This window comes from Centrocercus urophasianus, unplaced genomic scaffold, assembly GCF_019232065.1.
Source record: "Centrocercus urophasianus isolate 14NV4802_14NV808 unplaced genomic scaffold, USGS_Curo_1.0 seq_21, whole genome shotgun sequence".
In the NCBI taxonomy this organism is placed as follows: Eukaryota; Metazoa; Chordata; class Aves; order Galliformes; family Phasianidae; genus Centrocercus; species Centrocercus urophasianus.
The window spans coordinates 11,137,640-11,157,148 of NW_024884767.1; the positions used below are offsets into that span (position 1 = coordinate 11,137,640).

Sequence of the window (19,509 nt, forward strand, 5' to 3'; positions counted from 1 at the left end):
TCCAAACTTAAACACCTCCAGGGACGGGGCATCCACAACCTGCCTAGACAGCCTGTTGCAGTACTTTACCACTCTCAGTACATTTAATCCAAGCCTCCCCTCCTTCAGTTTAAAACAACTCCCCCTTGTCCTGTCACTATCTACCCATGTAAAAAGCTGATTTTCCTCATGTTTACAAACTCCCTTTAAATACTGGAAGGCCACAGTGAGATCTCCCCACAGACTTCTCTTCTCTGACCTGAACAAGCCCAGTTCATTCACCCTGTCTTCCTAAGAGAGGAATTCCGGCCCTTGGATCATCTCTGTGGCCCTCCTCTGGACTTTCTCCAAAAAGATGAATGCTTGGCCTGAAGGCTAAGGTTGTTTTTGCATTGGTTTTGGATGTCGCTCTATTTTGGCATTATAAAATACAGTTAAAATTATCAGATACAGAAGTGAAATACCATCTTCTGCTCCTGACACATAAGCCTCTGAATTTATGCAATATATTTTCATTTCTATTTGTATTTCAGCTGGCGTAATTATAGTAGGAAACCTGAACAGTTTAAGCCGTACCAGTACTGCCATCCCTGCTGACTCCTACCAGATAGGGGCTATAGCAGGCATCATCATTCTTGTCCTGATTGTGCTGTTCCTGCTAGTGCTGTTCATCATTTACAGACATAAGCAAAAAGGGAAAGAAACAAATATGCCTGCAGTGACCTATACTCCGGCAATGAGGGTCATCAATGCAGATTACACCATTTCAGGTAAATGAGATTTGGAATAGATTTTTCCCTCTGCCTCTTGACTTTGAGTTTTCAGCCAAGTTCTGAAGAGGTTCTGCTCTTAAAAGGGCTTCAATGTGCCTCTCATCTTTTTCCATCAGTGAGGGCTGCAGTGAGCAGGAAACTTTTTGTTCCTATAGAGTGTCTGAAAGTCTGCCTTGGAAGCCTACCTCGAAAGACAGACTGGGGAGGGTTTCCTCTTTTGGGAAGAGGAAGACTGCAATTCACTGCTCCCTATGGCCCTTTGCCAGCAGAACAGTGCCTAGGATGACATGCTGGTGGTGAACCAGAACACCGGAATACTGGAATGCAGTTGTAGGCTAGTGAGACCTTCCTGCTGCTGCCAGAGATGGGGTTCAGAGGGAGCATGCTCCAGCATCTGCAGCCATTTAATTTGTTGTGTATCACAGTCTTCGAATCTGTGCATTTAGTGCTAGAAAGCTGGCATTCATTGGTAAAATATGTTAATTGCTGAATAAAGGATCACGTGACCTATACCTTGGTTTACTGTATTATGTTTTTCTGTGTTAACCAGTGGAAGTATTGGTTTTACTATTCCTCTGTGCCTAGCTTTAAACAGACTTGGAAAGTGTGAGAAAAGATGGTTTCTGCTGAGACATTACATTTGATGCCAGCAGATAGAATGTGGAAAGACTGCTGTAGCTAGCTGTGGTTCTGTAAAAGGCAGAGAACAGAGCTGCTCAAGTCTGAGACAGATGAAGAGAAGGAGCAATGCTTCTGAAATAGAATGGAAGTTTTCAAGCTATGAAAATCCACATAATTTGGCATTAAATGGATAAATGATAATGCAGGCAGTGCTTTTGCAAATAACTGTAAAGGAAATTGGCAAATAAAGAAGCTAGCAGAAGCAATTGCTAGAGTAGAGAAGGATGTACCACCACAGGTAATGGTAGAGTATAAGCGCAAAAAAAAAAAAAAGTTGCTGTAAAGTTTAGGGTAGAAGTGTCCATAATTAGAACAGTGCCATGATTACAGCTGCAAAAGACAGCAGGGGACCACATCTGAAAGACAGGTCAGCTCGTGACATTTGAGAATGCTCTTTGGGGAAGGAAGGACACAGCTGGTCTCTTACTGCCCTGTATCTCATTTATTCAGAGGTATGCCACATTTTTATTCAAGAAATGCTAGACCAGTTTCTGAAATCAGTGCAGCACTATGAAAAATGAGAAAGATACGATGCTTTATATTAAGTTGTTCGTTTTTCTTTTCCTTTTCAGAAACCATCCCTCATAGTAATGGTGGAAATGCTAACAGTCACTATTTCTCTAACCCCAGTTATCACACCCTAACACAGTGCACTACACCACCTCACGTCAACAACATGGACAGACTGACACTGGCAAAGGTAAAGCAGAAAAATTCTATGTAGGTTAGCCACTGAATTATGTAACTGCATTCCTTGTGTCTCTCATTGGATTTATTTTGCTTTCCTTGATTATTACCTGGTAGAATTCAGCAACCCCCACATTAGTTTCAGGTTCCATCATCTATCTTTCTTTGAAATAGGCAAAAAACAATCAGCTATTTGTGAACCTTAAAAATATGGAACCTGGAAAGCGAGGCACCATCATGGATTACACTGGAACACTGCCTGCTGATTGGAAACACGGTGGCTACCTCAATGAGCTTGGTAAGAAGAGAAAGGAAGAGAAAATATTAGTATGGGATAGAAAGCAGAAATTTTCTTCGACGTAGAAAGTGTTCTTCAATCTCTAGTATCAGAACTATCTGATTTGTGACACTACTAAATCTGTTTGTTATGCCAGGCTTGTCAGATTGTGTAAGGTTCAGGGTTGTGGGTTTGTCCTTCCTTTAAGCAATACCCTCAAAGATGAAAAAAGTTACTTATGAAGAACAGTCAATCAGGCTGATGTCCTGTGCAGATATGGTATGCAAAATATCTCTTTTTTTTACTATTAAAAAAATTATTAATAATTAGTGCCATAATACAAGGGTATTTTACAATAGGAGTAATCTTTGGCAAAATTTCAGATTCTTGATATATAAATTTGCATGTATATATATATATATATGCCCACCATACAGAATCAATGCTTTAAAAAAGGTTTCTCACCATGTGAGCTTCCTATGCAAATTCTAGGAACATCATCTAAGTTAAGCCTCCTGTTAGCCAAAACCCAGGGCATCTTCTTCTTTTTAAGAAGAAAAATTCCCAAGAACTGCTGAGTTATGGCATCTTTTATGCTGTCTCTTAGCATCTTTTCATTCTTTCCCATTCTCCTAGATTTCATTGATCATGATCTCTGACCAGTAAAAATTTTGTAAGGGATTTTCAGTGCCAGTATAATTTAGAGTACCACTTCTGGTAGAGTACCTTCATTTCTGGTCCTTAGTAGTATTCAATTCTGGGAATCAGATCAATAGTGTGGAACCATAATTCTTCCTCCTGATCATTCGTGATACTTTTCATACCATAACCGAGTCTCAGACCTGGATTTTAGAAAAGGTTTTCAGTTGTAATTTTGCTCACCTTTACATTTGCTTAGTTAAGAGTGTTTGTGCTAGCACACTAAGCTATGTTCAACCTACTGCAGTGTACCATCAGTAATATACTGAGGACTGGAGGATGGGGTGAGTAGCTTGGGTAACTGCAGGCTGGTGACCAGAACATTAGTCTTAGCAAAAACAGCTAAAATGAGAACTAATTAGTAAAATATGGGATAGGAATACAAGGTATTGTTTAAAGATTTCTCAAATAGTGTATTTCCATTCTTCAAAACTATTACTTTTGTTTATAGAGATACTATATAGGTGATTTGGGGCTTGTAAACTTTCTAGCGTAGAAAAGAAGGCTGTGAATGGACTGGTTAAGTGTCAGGTCTTGGAAGAGAGTTGTCAGTCTTTGCTGACCATTGATATCTATTATTAAGATTAATACTGAGATAAGTCTGCTTCAAGTAGAACGTGGCAAAGCTGCAGACCTAGACACTACAAGTTTAGGCCATTCCCCCAGGTCAAGGAACTGTAACAAGATGACCTTGGACAATGCAGTGGGAGTGATTAACCTTGGAATTGTAATACTGAGAATTTGGAGTGAAAGTTCCATGCTCTTAGGGTTTCTGGTGGAGACGGAGTGTTAGTGCAGTAGGTATCGTATACCAAAACAAAAAATGTATTTAATCAAACAGTAATTACTAGGTTCACTGAGGAGTAGCTGCAGGAAATGTCATGGCCTGTGTCATATGTGATGTCCAAGTGATAATTTAATAGTCTCTTATGACCTTCCTTATTCAGGGAACTACTGAAAGAATGCAAGCAAATTGTAACAAGCATTTGTAATCCTTTGACTGGGCTTTTTCACAGTGCTTATAAGAGAATATTTCTGCTAAGCTAGAAATTAATCTCAAAGCTAATTTTAAAGCTGTAGAAGCTGTTATATAATCACTTTTATTTTAAATCTATTATGTTTTTTATATCATTTTTCTCAGGAGCTTTTGGACTTGATAGGGGATATTTGGGAAAATCTCTGAAAGGTGAGGTTTATTTTCTGATGCTTCTAGATGAAATGACATTGATATTCAGTTAACTCTTCTAAATTGTCTTTGGTTACAAGCCTGCAGCACCACAGTCTTCATGCTTACTGCAGGCATTTGGAAAGCTTCTCAAAGTAAATCTGAAACATGCTGAAACATGCTGCTGCCCTGTGCTCCCAGCACCTGCTATCACCAAAGTGCTACAGGAGCTGGCAGCAGACAGCACCTGCCACAGCACTGGGACACTTACAAAATTCCTGCACTATCATAGGGACCAGGAACTTTAGGTATTTCTCATTTACGCAAACATATTTCATGGAATCTTCTGAGTTGGAAGGGACGCTTACACGCCATCTGGTCCAAATCCCATACAATGTACAGGAACACCTACAGCTCCATCAGGTGCTCAGAGCCCATCCAGCCTGACCCTGGCTGTCTCCAGGAATCCACCACATCTCTGGGAAATCTGTGCCAGTGCTTCACCACCCTTACTGTAAAAAACTTCTTCCTTACAGTCAATGTAAATCTCTTTTAGTTTGAAATTATTTCCCCTTGTCCTATCACAAAGGACCTTGTAAAGAACCTATCACCTCTGTTCTTCTAGTTCCCTTTTAAACATTGAGAGGCCACTCTCAGGTCTCCTCAGAGCCTTCTCTCCTCCAGGCTGCACAGCTCCAGCTCTCTCAAGCCTGTCCTCCTAGGAGAGGTGTTCCATCTCTTGGATCATTTTTGTGGCCATCCTCTGGAGGCACTGCAATGGTCCACAACTCTCCTGGAGAAAAGACGGCTGTGGGGTGACCTCATTGCAGCCTTTCAGTACCTAAAGGGAGCCTACAAACAGGAGGGGAATCAACTCTTTGAAAGGGTAGATAACAGCAGGACAAGGGGAAATGGATTTAAGTTGAGGGAGGGGAGATTTAGGTTGGATGTCAGGGAGAAATTCTTTACCCAGAGAGTGGTGAGGTGTTGGAACAGCTGCCCAGAGAGGCTCTGGATGCCCCATCCCTAGAGCTGTTCAAGGCCAGGTTGGATGGGGCCCTGGCAGCCTGGTCTAGTATTAAATGGGGAGGTTGGTGGCTCTGCCAGTGGCAGGGGGGTTGGAGATTCATGATCCTTGAGGTCCCTTCCAACCCTGGCTGTTCTATGATTCTGTGAAGTATGAGTGCACAGAGAGGAATTAAAAGCTTAGTAAATTCAGTGCTGTAATTTTCCTCTTTTAAGTTATCCAGTTTTCTCTTAAGACTTTATATGGGAATACATTAGTTTGCATCACTTTTTGTTATATGGTTAGGATATGACAAGGGTGACTAGAATGTCTGGATGTCCAAACAAGGCTACGAAGTGTAGCCAAATAAATATGCAGACAAGAGCATCTGGTTTGTCAATGTACTTAAAGGACAAATAAGCTCATAGAGGGGTTTATTATATATTGCTATGATATATAGATGTTATACATATTCCCTTGTTTTGCAGGATTAAGGGAAGCCAAATTTAGCTTCATGTAAATGAGGCACAAGTTAATGAGCACATATCATCTGACAGGTTTAGCTAAATGGAAGTTGCTCAGACATTTTGCTGATGGCAAGATTAAGCCCATACAAGAGTGGAACAGTAGAGATGTTTTCACTAATTTCTTCATAAAGATTTTAGAGTGTTATGTCTAGTTTAAATACTCATTTATAAGTAACTTTTTAAAGCTCAGAATTAAGGAACATCTGTACATTGGCAGAGCTTTGTAACAGTGAAAATGCATTTTGCTCTGTTCAGTAGCAGAATCTATCCTACGTAGAGTGCGTGAGAGAATAGTATGTTTTTCTTTTTTCAGATCTAGTTAAGAATTCGGAATACAATTTAAGTAATTGCTCCTTAAGCAGCTCTGAAAACCCATATGCCACTATAAAAGACCCACCGGCTCTTGTACCAAAAAGTTCAGAATGTGGATATGTTGAAATGAAGTCACCAGCACGCAGGGACTCCCCGTATGCTGAGATCGCCAGCTCTGCTTCAGCCAATAAGAACGTTTATGAAGTTGGTAAGTAGCAAATCTGCTTCCAGATTTTGAAGGTTTAAAATAGACAAGGCTCTTTTCCTTCCATCAAACTTAATGAAAACATATGAGAAAGCACACACAAAAAAATGATGGCTATCCAATTCCATTTTCTGCTCAACAGCTGTAACAGCAAACTGATAAGTGATGTAATTCACGTGACCATCATTTGAAGTATCTTCAGCTCTGTTCTATAACCTAGAGCTACCTCTGATTTTTCTTAGTTTGAAAGCCTTTTTGTAAAGAACAGCAGAACATATGCTTAGCATTTAACTGCAGTATAATTCAACTCTGGATTAGGCTGGTAAATAATGAATACAGATAGATTTAAGTGTATAGGAGGGATACAAAAGGTCTGTTTCATGTCCTCAGTAAGAAAAATAAAGCATTTTCATCCATAGAAGTGGTATTTTACTAATACGGGTCCCATGTCATTGCTGTATTACTGATGCTAAAGAAAATTTTGGAATTTTGTGAACAGTTATTATCATAATGATCTTAGGACTGGAATGATGTGTATGTCACACATTACAAGACACCGCTTACCAATATCTGCACTGTGCTGATAAGGATTTTTATAAGATCTAGATTATAATCCCTATATTTGGGTTGTTGTTTTTTTTTTTTAAGTTTGTCCACACAAAAAAATCAGATGTTGTCATAAATATACTCATAAATAGTAGGGCTCTGATGCAAGCTGGGAGGTGGTTAATGCAGAGCTAAAGAAGTTTAATATCAACTTTTGTTTCTGTACCTTCATTTCAGCATGCAGCGTGACAAGGAATCTTTACATTGAAGCAAAAAGAAGAGAGTATTTTGTAACACAACCTAAAATGAAACACAGTGCCTTCTGTTTGCCATTTCTCATGCTGTGTGTTATGTGTTCTCTTTTATCACAGAACCAACAGTGAGTGTTGTCCAAGGAGCATTCAGCAGCAATGGACGTTTCAGCCAGGATCCTTATGACCTTCCAAAAAACAGCCACATTCCGTGTCACTATGACTTGCTACCAGTTCGAGATGGCCCCACATCCTCTACAAAGGAGGTTGGCAGTGAATGACTCCAAAAGCTGAAGTGTAGCACAGGGGATTCTCAATGGGACAAGTGGCATAGTTGTGCTCCTTCCTTAGTTTACAGTCATATTTGGTTCCTAATCTGTCCAGCAGAAAATTGCCGTACATCAAAAAGGAATCTCAACATGAGGTTTATATTGTGTATAGAAGTGACACATGGACGAATGCCACACTTGGGAGACCCTGATTGTTCTTTTTTTTTGGTGGCAGTTACTTTTATAGAAACAAGTATGCAACACATCTATACTGTAATATACAGGCGTAAAAATCTTAGTTTGTAGATCAGTTTTGATAACAGATCCCACTTCAGCTACTTTAAATATAGACTTCATATTTGACATGTTTCAAATACTCCCAGGACAATGTAATTTACCAAATGCCATTTCATACAGGTTATGAGTTATGTGGAACAAAAACCGTCCTGCCAAATTTTACCTTTCATTCTGCTCTTTAGTCAAGACATACGTACTAAGAAATGAGATCAGATAAAGTAAGCACAACACTGCAGTTATTTGGGAAGTCCATCATCAGACTCTTTTGTCCCTTACTGTTGGTGGAAATACTTTATTTGAATAGCTTTCAAGATGGTAACAGCATTGCATACGTCAAAATTATATGATGCCTCAAGATCACTGGGTACTCCAGACCCAGCACCAGTCCTCAAAAAATATTTGCTACACTTCAACTCCACATGTTACTGTTCTGACCACTATTTCTACCAAACACAATTAATAATCCATAACATATCAGTAATTATTTCATAAAATATGTAAATTAAATCAGTTTATTTTTGTCAGTGGACTGAGTGTGTAAGGAGTGGAAAAAGGTGATGATTTACGTAAACCGGAACTCTCAAGGAACGGTTTACATTTTATAAACAGGTAGTAATAATTACTGTAATATAGTAGGGTAAAAGCAGTAAAATGTTGTGATTTTTTTTCTTAGAAATAACTAAGCAATCTCTGTGCATACTTGCTAAAAGGCACCTTTTTTATAGTTGATGTATGGAAAAACATGCTTAAGCTGGTCTTTTGCATCGCTAATAACGTGACACGTACCCTTATTCTTCATTAACTTCTGCCTCTATTTTTAAGCTGTATGTCTGTGTTTCTAGTGATCTAGCTTGTAATTCTGAAAGTATTCTATTGTGTGTCCATTTTTTTTTCTCTTGCATTTTTGCCAAGTGGCCTTTATTTTGTCTGGTTAAAGAATCCTCTGGGCAGAGGAAGAGCATTAAAGTAAGGATAATGTCATACTGATAATCCAGGAGGCGGTTAGCGATTACTTAATAGATTATGAATTGAATTTAATTGGAAAAATAAAATATCAAGGTGTTTTTGTTGGGGATAATTGTAAGAATGCACAAAAAAGTGAAAAATCAGACTCTCTCTTCGAAGTTTAGATTATTCTGTTGACTGTGTGGAGACCAACTTTCCAGAAGGCTCCTTTCTCTATGATCTACATAATTCATCAGATTTGCCCGTGTATCTATCCACTGAAAGAAAAGCGTTCCCTTAGCGTTTTCAGGCAGTTTAAAAATAAAATGGTTGATATGGACTAGACATTCTCTTTCATGGAAAGATACCTTCAGAAACCAAAAAATCATATTCTCAGCTATAGCAGTATTATTTCTAGCTGCTAGTATTTTCTAGCTTGCAGTGATGCCATCAGATAATGTGCTGGTCATGCTGATGGCTCACCCCTGCAGTCTCCTCCACCCCCCCTCAGTTCTAGCTGTGTAGCTTGTTGTAAGAAGTTTTCTCCATGGATTGATGCTTCCCTTGGGAAAGGATGTAGGTGGTTGCATCGTATGACATACAATGGGAAGCATAATGTCATTCTAGTCTTCTTTCTGCATTGGGGCCACATTCTGGCACGTGAGACCTGTGATGTGAACAGGAGTTGAGACATTAAGAGTGTCAATGCAAAAGAAAGTCAGGTGGATGAAAAAAATGAAACAAAACCAACTTTTGGAAATATTTTTTAAAAAGAATCCCAGATTTTAAATGGAAACACCATTTATTCTTTTACCTCACCAGTTCTTTTATTTGTTGTCACCAAAGTGTTGATAACTGAAAACTGCATTCAAGATGTTGTTATAAGTGTTTTCCAGCCTGATAAAGTATATGCCTGTTTGCAGTGCCCTCTAATATTCCTGCTTCTTACTGACTCTAAGCGCTGTTTTTCAGTTCCTTGCACACTGTTGGTCTTTGCCAGCACAAAGATTAAATGCAAGGTTTCAAAAGCCAGTCACCGTTTAATCCCTCCATATTGACTGGATTTGTGTGCATACAGGTACATGTGGCACTAGTGGTACATACGTGTGTTTGTACTGTGGGAAACATTTTAAAATAGAACCTCTCTTTGAAGCCATGATTAGAAAATGCTGTATTTGGCAACTGTGAGCTCACAAAAATTAATTTTCTTACTCTGTGTAAAATTTGGAGACCCTCAGATAAATTCCCATCATATGAAGTTATTTTTTTTTGTATGCAATAGTGAATAGCTCAATAAATGATTTTTAATATGCTTGAAAATTTTCAGTATGTCACATATCCTCAAGTGATATATCGAGCCAAACATTCATGAGATGAATTTCTGATAATAGTGCCATTGGTGTATGTTCCAAATATACACATAATCAAAAACAGCTTTCTGTGTGTGGGTATGGCATCAGCTTAAGCTGACTGAGCTGTGTTTGCAGTGACTCTAGATCAAGTAAATGACTTGTGAATTTACTTAATCAGATGATCCTCGGTAGATGCAGAAAAAAGGATAACCTGCAAGGGTAATCTAGTAAATTGCTATCTATTTAGCATTCATTTGAAAGGAAAAAAAAAACCAACAAAACACATGGAACTTATGTTAGCAGTCCTATCTCCTCTACAAGTGTTAGGGAGGCTTGCCCCAGAGTGCATGCTGCTGTCATTGTGAATGCGATTAAAAACTCAGTCCTCCTGATTGCCATGGTCCCTTTTGCTGATTCATCTGTGCTCTTTAAAGAGCCTAAATACATTTGAACACCTACACTATATTCTGGTGGGAACTTACTGAGAAAGTTGATATAATAATTTTACAAATACTGACTACAGAGAGAATTGGCTTCACCACAGATAGGAGTGGAAAGAGATGCATTATCTCTAGATGTTCACATTGTAAGAGTGAAAACTATAGCACTGAAAATGGAGGTAGCTGACCTCTACTAATATGGTTGTTGAATGAAGTGCAAAATTCTGCACAAGGGTAATAGCTGATTTTAGAAGTGTGTAGTGAGTATAAACATTAGGTTTTAAATAGTATAGGTGTGTTAATTCTAGTCACTTAGAAACATAATGAACCTCAATGGCTTTTCACTTTATCAAAGATTTTTAGTCACAGCACACTGTTACACAGAAATGTTGTCGTCATCTTTTTCTACCCAGACAATTCTCATTAGTTTTAATTGGAAATGCATATGCAGATTACAGAGGAACAAAGATTTTGTTGTACTTTCTGCTGAGACAATCTGCAAAATCAAGTTAATGTTGAAATTAAATAAAAAATTAGAAATGGGGATGTATTATTTAAAATACGTTGAATTTTCAAAGTACTGTGAATACAACTGGATATTCTAATTAGGTACTTCAAATTTTAAAATTCTTACACTGAAGCTCTAAAATCCAGACTGAAGAATACAGAGCTAATTTTGACAAAAATGCTTTATATTAAAGATTATACATATGTAGTAGTTTAAATGACTGAAAATAAATGTGTGCATGTTTATTAATTGCCGTATATAAAATCTTTCCACTTTTGGTACACTTAAACTAGTGCTAGAGCACTGAACCTAACTCTTCTATTTTCAGTTTTTTAGCCCGCAGGACTTCACTTTGAGAAGACTGAATTGTAATATATTCTTAAAGAATACCTATTGAGTATGTCTGGCTTCTTTTTCTTAGCTGTAACAAAAAAAGTGTTTTGTTGTTAAAATATATCTATTTTCCAAAGATGACTGATGTTCATCATTTTGTCCTTCACTATCATTTATTTCACTTCACATATTTGTAGGTTAACATAATAAAGTTTCTAATGAAAGATGGGAAATGGTTGATTTTTTCCTTTTCTTTTTAATTTAGGGTGACAAATTGAATGGAAAACATAATCTTATCTTTGCTGGACTATCAAGTAATGTAGTTTATTTTCCCTCTTACAAAATCTAGTCATTTTTTGCAGAATGCTTTGCAGAATGGCAAGATTTTGGATTTTAAACTGTTGAACTTTTCTAACTGTTCATACAGGAATTAATTCTGTGAATTGGGCAGTTGTTTCGAGCCTGCTTCTTGTAAAGCTTTATCCTCGAAAAAGATGCAGAACTGAAGTGCCAAAATCAAGGTGTTCTTCCTTTTCTTAGGATAATAACCATGGACTGATCATTGCAAAGACAAAACTGAAGTACAAACACGAGAGTAGCGGGAGACAACATACTGTCCTTCTGTTGTTTTTTTGTTGTTGTTACTGTTTTTAAACTTAGACTCTGTAGGATGAACCTGAAACACTGGTCACAGGTTGTGGTGGTGTGGTGTTTAACTGTAAGTTTGTTCAAGAATGAAGGATTTGACAAAAGAAAAACTGGTTCAATTAGGTTATGGCTTAAAGTAGTAGCTAGCTACCATAACACCTACTCAGAAGACCATGCCTCAGATGTGCACTTACTATATGAGTTACCCTGATTACTTTCAGGAGTCTAACTAGCAAGAGAAAGTGAATACTCTAGTTTACCAAGAGCCTTGAACACACTTGGTGAACTGCCTTAAACAAGATAGCCAACAATAAGAGAAATGCCTCAAACACATTTGCATGTGTTTTTAAAAATGACAGAATCTGATAATAGTTGTTTACTTACCTGATCAGTACCTTAAATTTCTGATCAGAATGAGTCTGGAGATGGTGACTAAGGATGCTCTGTACCTGAAAAGTGAAGACCATTTCATTGTTCTGATGGTCACTGTTACGAGTCTGTGAAACAATAAGAACGAAAGCAATTCCAATAGCATTGTAGTTAAAACCTGCTTATTCCAAAGGATTGTTGAATGGCTTCCAGTATCAAGATCTGTCATTATTCAATTTCATATTTTCAAGTTCAACTGGGTTTCTGAGAACTCCTATGTCTTTGCGTAAGAGAAGTAAAATCTTATTTTTGGCTAGCAAAATGTTTGTGTAGGGAGCTACACCCTTGAATTTAAAAATCTATCAAACTTAGGAAATTACTGCATTTCTGTAGCTGTGGGTTATTTCAAAATACATGTACAAATTGAAACTAGGTATAATTTTTAGATGGCTATTAGAAGCTAGAAAAAATACTGTGAATTTAGAAGTAACTTAAAAATATTGCTTACATAGCTGCATTTTATAAAATGTTGTGGAGGGTACATAGTCTTCAGGGAACAATTCAAGGGACATGAAGTAGTTTCTCTCAACTGCTTTACATTATACAAACACATGCATGAAGGGTATTTGGTCACTGTTTGAAGTTCTTTACTAACTACTCCCAGACAACGTACAGCACTAGCTAAAAGTATGTGTATATATTTGTCTAATTATTCAAGGGGAAAAAAAAAACTAAATAAAGATATCCATTCTACACACAAATGCATGTATAAATTCTATTTCTTCATTGATTTTTCAATGATTTTTTTTCTTGTCAGCAGTTGATTTTCTTCTTGGTGGGAAATCATTATTTTTAAATGTTCAGAACCTGAAGTCCATCTGTTGTAGCAATGAAGGCTTTGAAAATAATTCCAATCACCTAAATTATGTTGTTTCAAATGATTTGTATCTGTGAGCAGGAACCCACAAGGATCAAATTTGACCTCTGGCTTCACATCAGACCACCCAAAACCCAAACCCTGCATCTGAGAGCAGTGTCCCAACACTCCTTGAACTCCAGCACTGGGGCCGTGCCCACCGCCCTGTGCATCCCGTTCCGTGCCCACCGCCCTCTGGTGCAGCCCCTTCCCCTGACCCCCAGCTGCCCTCCCCTGACGCAGCTCCATGCCGTTCCCTCGGCCCTGTCGCTGTCACACACAGCACAGCTCAGCGCTGCCCTCTGCTCCCTGGGAGGAGCTGCAGCCGCCATGAGGGCTCCCCTCAGCTCCTCTGCCCTGTGCTGAGCAAACACAGGGACCTCAGCCGCTCCTCATACACCTTGCCCTTCAGATGCCATTCAATAGCTTCATGCCCTTCTTACATTGTAATAGATATGAAGCTTCACAATGCAGAGCAGAGGGGACAACCCTTTGCCTTGTCCAGTGGCAGCATTAAGTGCAGGTAAAGATGACATTAAATGCCCTTTTTTAAATCTACATCCCTATTTGTGAGGGAACCAGCCTCATCTAGTAATGAACTGGTTGTATCTCTGCTCCTCCTTTTGCTGTGTTAACTTCAGTTTAAACACCCTTTTTGTTGTACCCCACAGTACTGGACGTCTAATTGACCTCTAATTGTGCTTCGGCTACCTAAATTTTCTTCCTGCAGTAGGGAACAACCATTCTTGGCTAACCCTTCATAACTGAATATCCTCCAGAAGTATGAACCTATGGGGAACTGTGCGCTAACCCATGGGTACCCAAGCTTTTGGCTTGCCTGGGCCTCATGGAGTAAAGAGGAACTATCTTGGGCCACATATGTGATATATAATATTCTTACTGTATATTTAAAAAAAAATCTTTGCATACATGTAAATAAATTAGTGAAATGTTAGAGAAAAAAAGAGAGCAACAAAAGCAAACTAGTGGAATATTTAACCTTGGCCAAGAAATGCACACAGGGTCCGTATACTGAAATGTAATTATCGGTAATCACTGTATTTTACTCTGCAAGTGGCACAAACACACATAACATGCTATATGCATGTTCAACTGAATGCATGTGGTGGGTGCAAACGGTGGAGTCAGCTCTACTCTGTGCCTTGCCCTCTGCCACATGTGCAGTCAGCATTAGAGCTGCATGCAATCAACTCATGAAAAGCATTACTGAAAATCACATTGTGAGAATCCTTCTCTTTTTTTTTGGCTCAAAGCTTGCTTCCTGAGGTATTTCTTGTGATAAGACTCTGAATGATTTGTTGAGGAGGCAACTAATAGGTGCTAACCGTGTGACAATGGATATCGCTTTGGGAACATTTGAAAGCCCCTTCCCCCAGAGCTGCTTGCTCTGTAGAAGAGCGGATGAGAATGCTCAGGACTGTTTACTGGCGGAAGATCTGGCCTGTGACAAAACAGCTCCAGCTAGGTGTGGGAAAATTGGGGAACGATACCATCGTGTTCTGTGAGAAACAGGATGCAGATGGGCGTCCCTGCTCCCTCTTATCTGCTGGCAAGGCCCGGAAGATGGGAACAAAGGAGTTTTTGCTGACATCCCAGAGCCAGAAGCTGCCACTCAAAGGAGAGCTGACTCGACCACTTTGGATTTGAGCTGTCACTCCAAAGATAGCTGACTTCACCACTTTGAAACCATTGAAAAGGGGCCATCATCACCGTTGTGTTTCGTCGTCGTCGTTGGCAACAGGACAACTCTGCCTGACGACCCACCGCTACTGAAGATCAAAGACTGAACTATGAACCACGCTGGATCCATGGTGGTGACTATGCCCCTCTTACTTCCTATAAAGACTCCTTGCCTCTTCTTTCCTATCTTTTCTATTGCCCTCCTTCCCTTCCCCAGTACCCTAATTCATAATAGTGTCCGTCCTCCCCTTCCCCATTTCCCTAATTAACATTTGTAATAAACTGGTCGGACAAACATTTGAACCGTTGCTTCTTAATCTCACGCCGGGTATATAGATAATAAAAGAACCTCCTCTCCCTCCTATAAATTGGAGCGAGACACACATAACAACATTAGAAGTTTATGATCAAGTGGGGTCATGCTACTAGCTGTCCTGGCCTGAATGTAGCCCATGGGCAGCAGGATCAACACGTGTTTTAAGTATGTTTTCCTGTCGTCTGCTTTTCAGCTGGAGAGATGTCCCACCTTCTCCAAGGACATCAGGACAAAGATATGTAACCCAAATCAGTCCAGGCTGGCTGTACTTGAGTGCATCAGCTGCTGGCATGTGCCTTGGTGATGCCATGGGCATGGCACAGCAGGTACAATGTTGACAGTTGCAATTGTCACACAGGCACTGGTGACTTGAAGGTCATAGAGAGAGGGCAGAAAGAGCTGCAGTCCTGTGCCAGATGAGGCCAAGGTAAGCGGGATATTGTATCAGTTGCCGGTGCTGGCAGAATGGGCTTTAAGTAAGGGAGAGGCTGGGGTTTGCCATGGGCAGGGAAACCCATCTGGTTTTCATTCTCTCTTTGGCTTTGAGTGCCAGAGGCATCCAGGAGAACCTGTCCAGTTGATGGACCTTTCCTGTCCTCTGCTGTTCAGCTGGAGAAATGTCCCACCTTCTCCAAGGACATCAGGACAAAGATATGTAACCCAAATCAGTCCAGGCTGGCTGTACTTGAGTGCATCAGCTGCTGGCATGTGCCTTGGTGATGCCATGGGCATGGCACAGCAGGTACAATGTCGGCAGTTGCCATTGTCACACAGGCACTGGTGACTTGAAGGTCATAGAGAGAGGGCAGAAAGAGCTGCAGCCCTCTTCCAGATGAGGTCAAGGTGAGTGGGATATTGTTTCAGTTCTTGCTGCTGGCAGGAAGGATGGCGAGGAAGGGAGAGGCTGGGGTTTGCCATGGGCAGGGAAACCCATCTGGTTTTCATTCTCTCTTTGGCTTTGAGTGCCAGAGGCATACAGGAGAAGCTGTCCAGTTGATGGGACGGTAGGCTCAGCAGTACTACGTTAAAGGTCATACTTGATGACCTCAAAGGTCTTCCCCAATCTATATGGTGCCACCAAGCAATAGGCTGTCATATCACCATGCAAACTGTGATTGCATGGGCCCCACTGCTCACACTGGGGTGCTGGCAGAGCTTGGCTCAGTCTGGCTCTTTCCTGGACCCTGCTAAGCAGCTCTGCGAGGCTTGGAGGTCAAGCATGCTTTTGGTTGTGCTGTGCTGGGTCGTGCCCGGGGCTGCTCGCAGCATCGCTTCTGTTTCCCTGGCCCTGCCTAGTGCAGGCAGCCAGGGCCCTGCAGAGTGCACCCGCAGCAGCGGAGGTGAGTGGTGCTGGGACACGTGGGCTCCTTCAGGGCAGCTACGGGGAGTCTGGCCCTGTGCCACTGGGGAGCATCAGACGGCCCAGGCATGGGCTCAGGAGGGGTTCCTGCTGAGGGGCTGCCAGTGGCTTTCACAGCCAGGGACAGTGAGTGACTGTGGTCTCTCTTCCTTTTGCAGAGTGAGACGCCACTACTGCAGGTCCAGTGATGACAAATCGTCATCCTCAGTTCTTCCAGCCCCTGCAGTCAGAAGACCATGGCCTCAGAAGAGGCATGGACATGCTCCATCTGCTGCAATGTGCAACATGATTCCGTGCAATCACATATTCTGCAATGGCTGCATCCGTCAGTGGGCGAGGCTGAGAGACAGCTGCCCGCTGTGCAGGACGGCCACGCAGACCATCTGGGTCCCTGTGCAGGAAGATGATGAGCATGTGGAGTGCATCATCTCCCTGCCCGCTGTGCCCATGCCCATCAGCTTTGGCACTGCACTGCCACTGGCCCTGACAGTGTTGAGGCATCTCTTTCACCCACTCCATTATCGTCCCTGGAGCTCATGGCCGCAGAGCCAGAGAGGGTGGGTGGCCTCCTGCCAGAGGAGTGGGCAGCACTTTTCAGGGTCACACAAGACACCCTGGACCCAGTGCTGACCTGGCTGAAGCAGCAATTGTCACAGATCCAGGTGCTGCACTCGTGGCAAATCAGATGGCTGAAGAACATGATCGTGTCACACCTGTGCCAGGTGGGGCTGGACAGGGACGCCCTGGCACAGTGCTTACAGGGCACACTGGGACCCATCACCATTCTGTTCACTGACATCGTCATTGAAGCCACCCAGACACTCTGCGCCCAGGAGGCCTGAAGGCTGCTCGGCCTCAAACATCCCAGCGCAGCCCACGAGCAGGAGGACGGCACCGCGGCCCCGTCCAGTCCCGCTGCCACCCACCAGGGGATGTCACCCTCAGCACCACACATTCCAGCAGCTCAGCAGGTACCAACGTGGAGGAGTTCCCCAGCACATCCAGCTGAGTCCTAGGCCGGGGTGCTGGTGAGCTCCTTGCCGCAACCAGCCCTGAGAAGCAGGGGCAGGAGGCAGCCATTCTGTCTGAACTGGGCCGCAAGAAGGCACGAAGTGCTCGGCTTGGGAGGTCTGGAGCCCCATGAAGAGGAAGGCCTGCAGCACCCAGGACATTCCCCCAGCCCTCTAAGAGGCAGCCCACCTGGCACCCCTAGCAGGGTTGTCTCACTCAGATTGTCAGAGGGGAGATTCTTTGCTGTACCTGGAATAAGACTGAGACGCAGGTCATGAGCAGCGCCTGTGGGCATGCAGGTTTCTGGATCGTTCTCTCTCTACAAATGAGCCCTCAAAACGCTGCCCACCAGCCATTCAGCAGCTGCTTTTGTTTGGCAGCTGCTTACCTCTCATTACCCCTGGCCTTCATGTCTTCAGACTAAAGATTTATAGATTTGTCCATCAGCTGTGTGCAGGTCTTACGATGCCTACTTTTTCTAGTTCCTGCACCCTTCTTGAGATTTCCTCTTGCCCCCAGGAGTCTATACTGCTTAGCATCAGCAATCCAGCAGCAATCTGGCAGACGAACAGGCTCATGTTTAGCATAATGGCACTTAATGGCACTTGCACCACTCGAACCTTTCTCTTAGTCTGAAATCTCTCTCTGGAGAGTCAGAGTCAAGAGTGTATCTATGCCCAGAATATATTCAGGGACAGGGGCAAAACACACCTTATACTCTTGGGATGGGAGATGCCCAACCCACCCATTGCATGCACTGGACATCCCTTGCCTTCTTATCATGTGCTCCATCATTGTTTAAAGCCATGACTTAGCATTTCCACTACAACTATAATCATAACTATAATATACTATAATCATAACCATTTCATCTGTCTTCACTATACCACTTCATAAAGGAAATTACAAGACTTACTAAAATAAAAGTTTGCAAAGCAGTTTTGAAAAAACTCAACTAAGCAAACTAAAGAATTATACTTCTGTGGTAGAGATTGTTTCCTGAACACGCGATTAATTAACCTACCAAAGAGTTGGTGGAAGTCAGACAGAAATCAATAAAATTAAACATTTATGAATGGTTTCCTAGGAACAAAGCATACAAAATCTTTATTTACAAAAATTAGTTACTCGGTGATCCCAGCAATGTCATGGTGAACACTGCACAGTTTCTGCTGGGCTTCTGCTTAACTCATGTAAGTGATCACATACCATGTTGAAAAATGATAGGCATGTGTTCCATTCAGCTAAACAAGGAATTAAATAAATGGCCTTTTATTTAGTGATAGATAAAATATTAGCATATTCCAGTCAAAGACAAGGGGGAATTCAGCTCAGGCTCAAGTCCAGCTTTCTGGAGCATGGGAGACAGAACACTGAAGAGCAGCTTTACACAATATGAGAAGCACTGCCAGTGAGCCCCTAGAGAATAAGTGATAAAGCAAGTTTCCAGTGCAAAGTGGAAAAGCAATCTTTAAAGCAGGAGGAAGAGAACCACCACTTGAATCAACACTACAGGACTTGGCATATATAAATCTTGTAAGAAAAACATTTTTGGTATCCTCTTTTCCACTAGACATTTGATTCAGATCAAAAAGGGAAACAGTCAAGGAACAGACAAAATTCAGCTCCACTGAAGCATGCAGCTGATTATTTTTTCAGTACCTAAGACAGAAGAAGTTAGTTCAGTAGCTATAGCTCCCTCAGAAAATTCCTTACTGGCAATTAAGTTGTCTTTTGAGATTGAAGCCAACACTTGTCACTAATCTCTAACATCCTAGGCTATTTTATACAAAATACTATTAAACCTAACCAGAAAAGCTTATCTATCAGCTGACGCTGTCCTTCAGCAGTTCAATGTGGAAGGCCAGCACGCTGCCGAGCACAGTTCGAGTTGCACAGAGGCTTGTGAACGTCCAAGCTGCAGTGCCTTGGAGCT

General features: G+C 41.5%; 1 protein-coding gene across 1 annotated transcript in view; it reads left to right on the forward strand.

Annotated features, from left to right (window-relative positions):
• The window catches only part of MEGF10 (multiple EGF like domains 10), a 99,828-nt gene extending 88,415 nt beyond the window's left edge, over positions 1-11,413 (forward strand). Inside the window, exons 20-25 of the mRNA XM_042823088.1 lie at positions 513-749; positions 2,006-2,133; positions 2,295-2,418; positions 4,238-4,282; positions 6,108-6,314; positions 7,229-11,413. Of these exons, the coding sequence (XP_042679022.1) occupies positions 513-749; positions 2,006-2,133; positions 2,295-2,418; positions 4,238-4,282; positions 6,108-6,314; positions 7,229-7,389 (902 nt within the window). The 3' untranslated portion in view covers positions 7,390-11,413. The remainder of the gene's footprint in view (positions 1-512; positions 750-2,005; positions 2,134-2,294; positions 2,419-4,237; positions 4,283-6,107; positions 6,315-7,228) is intronic.
• Positions 11,414-19,509: the final 8,096 nt, after the last annotated feature.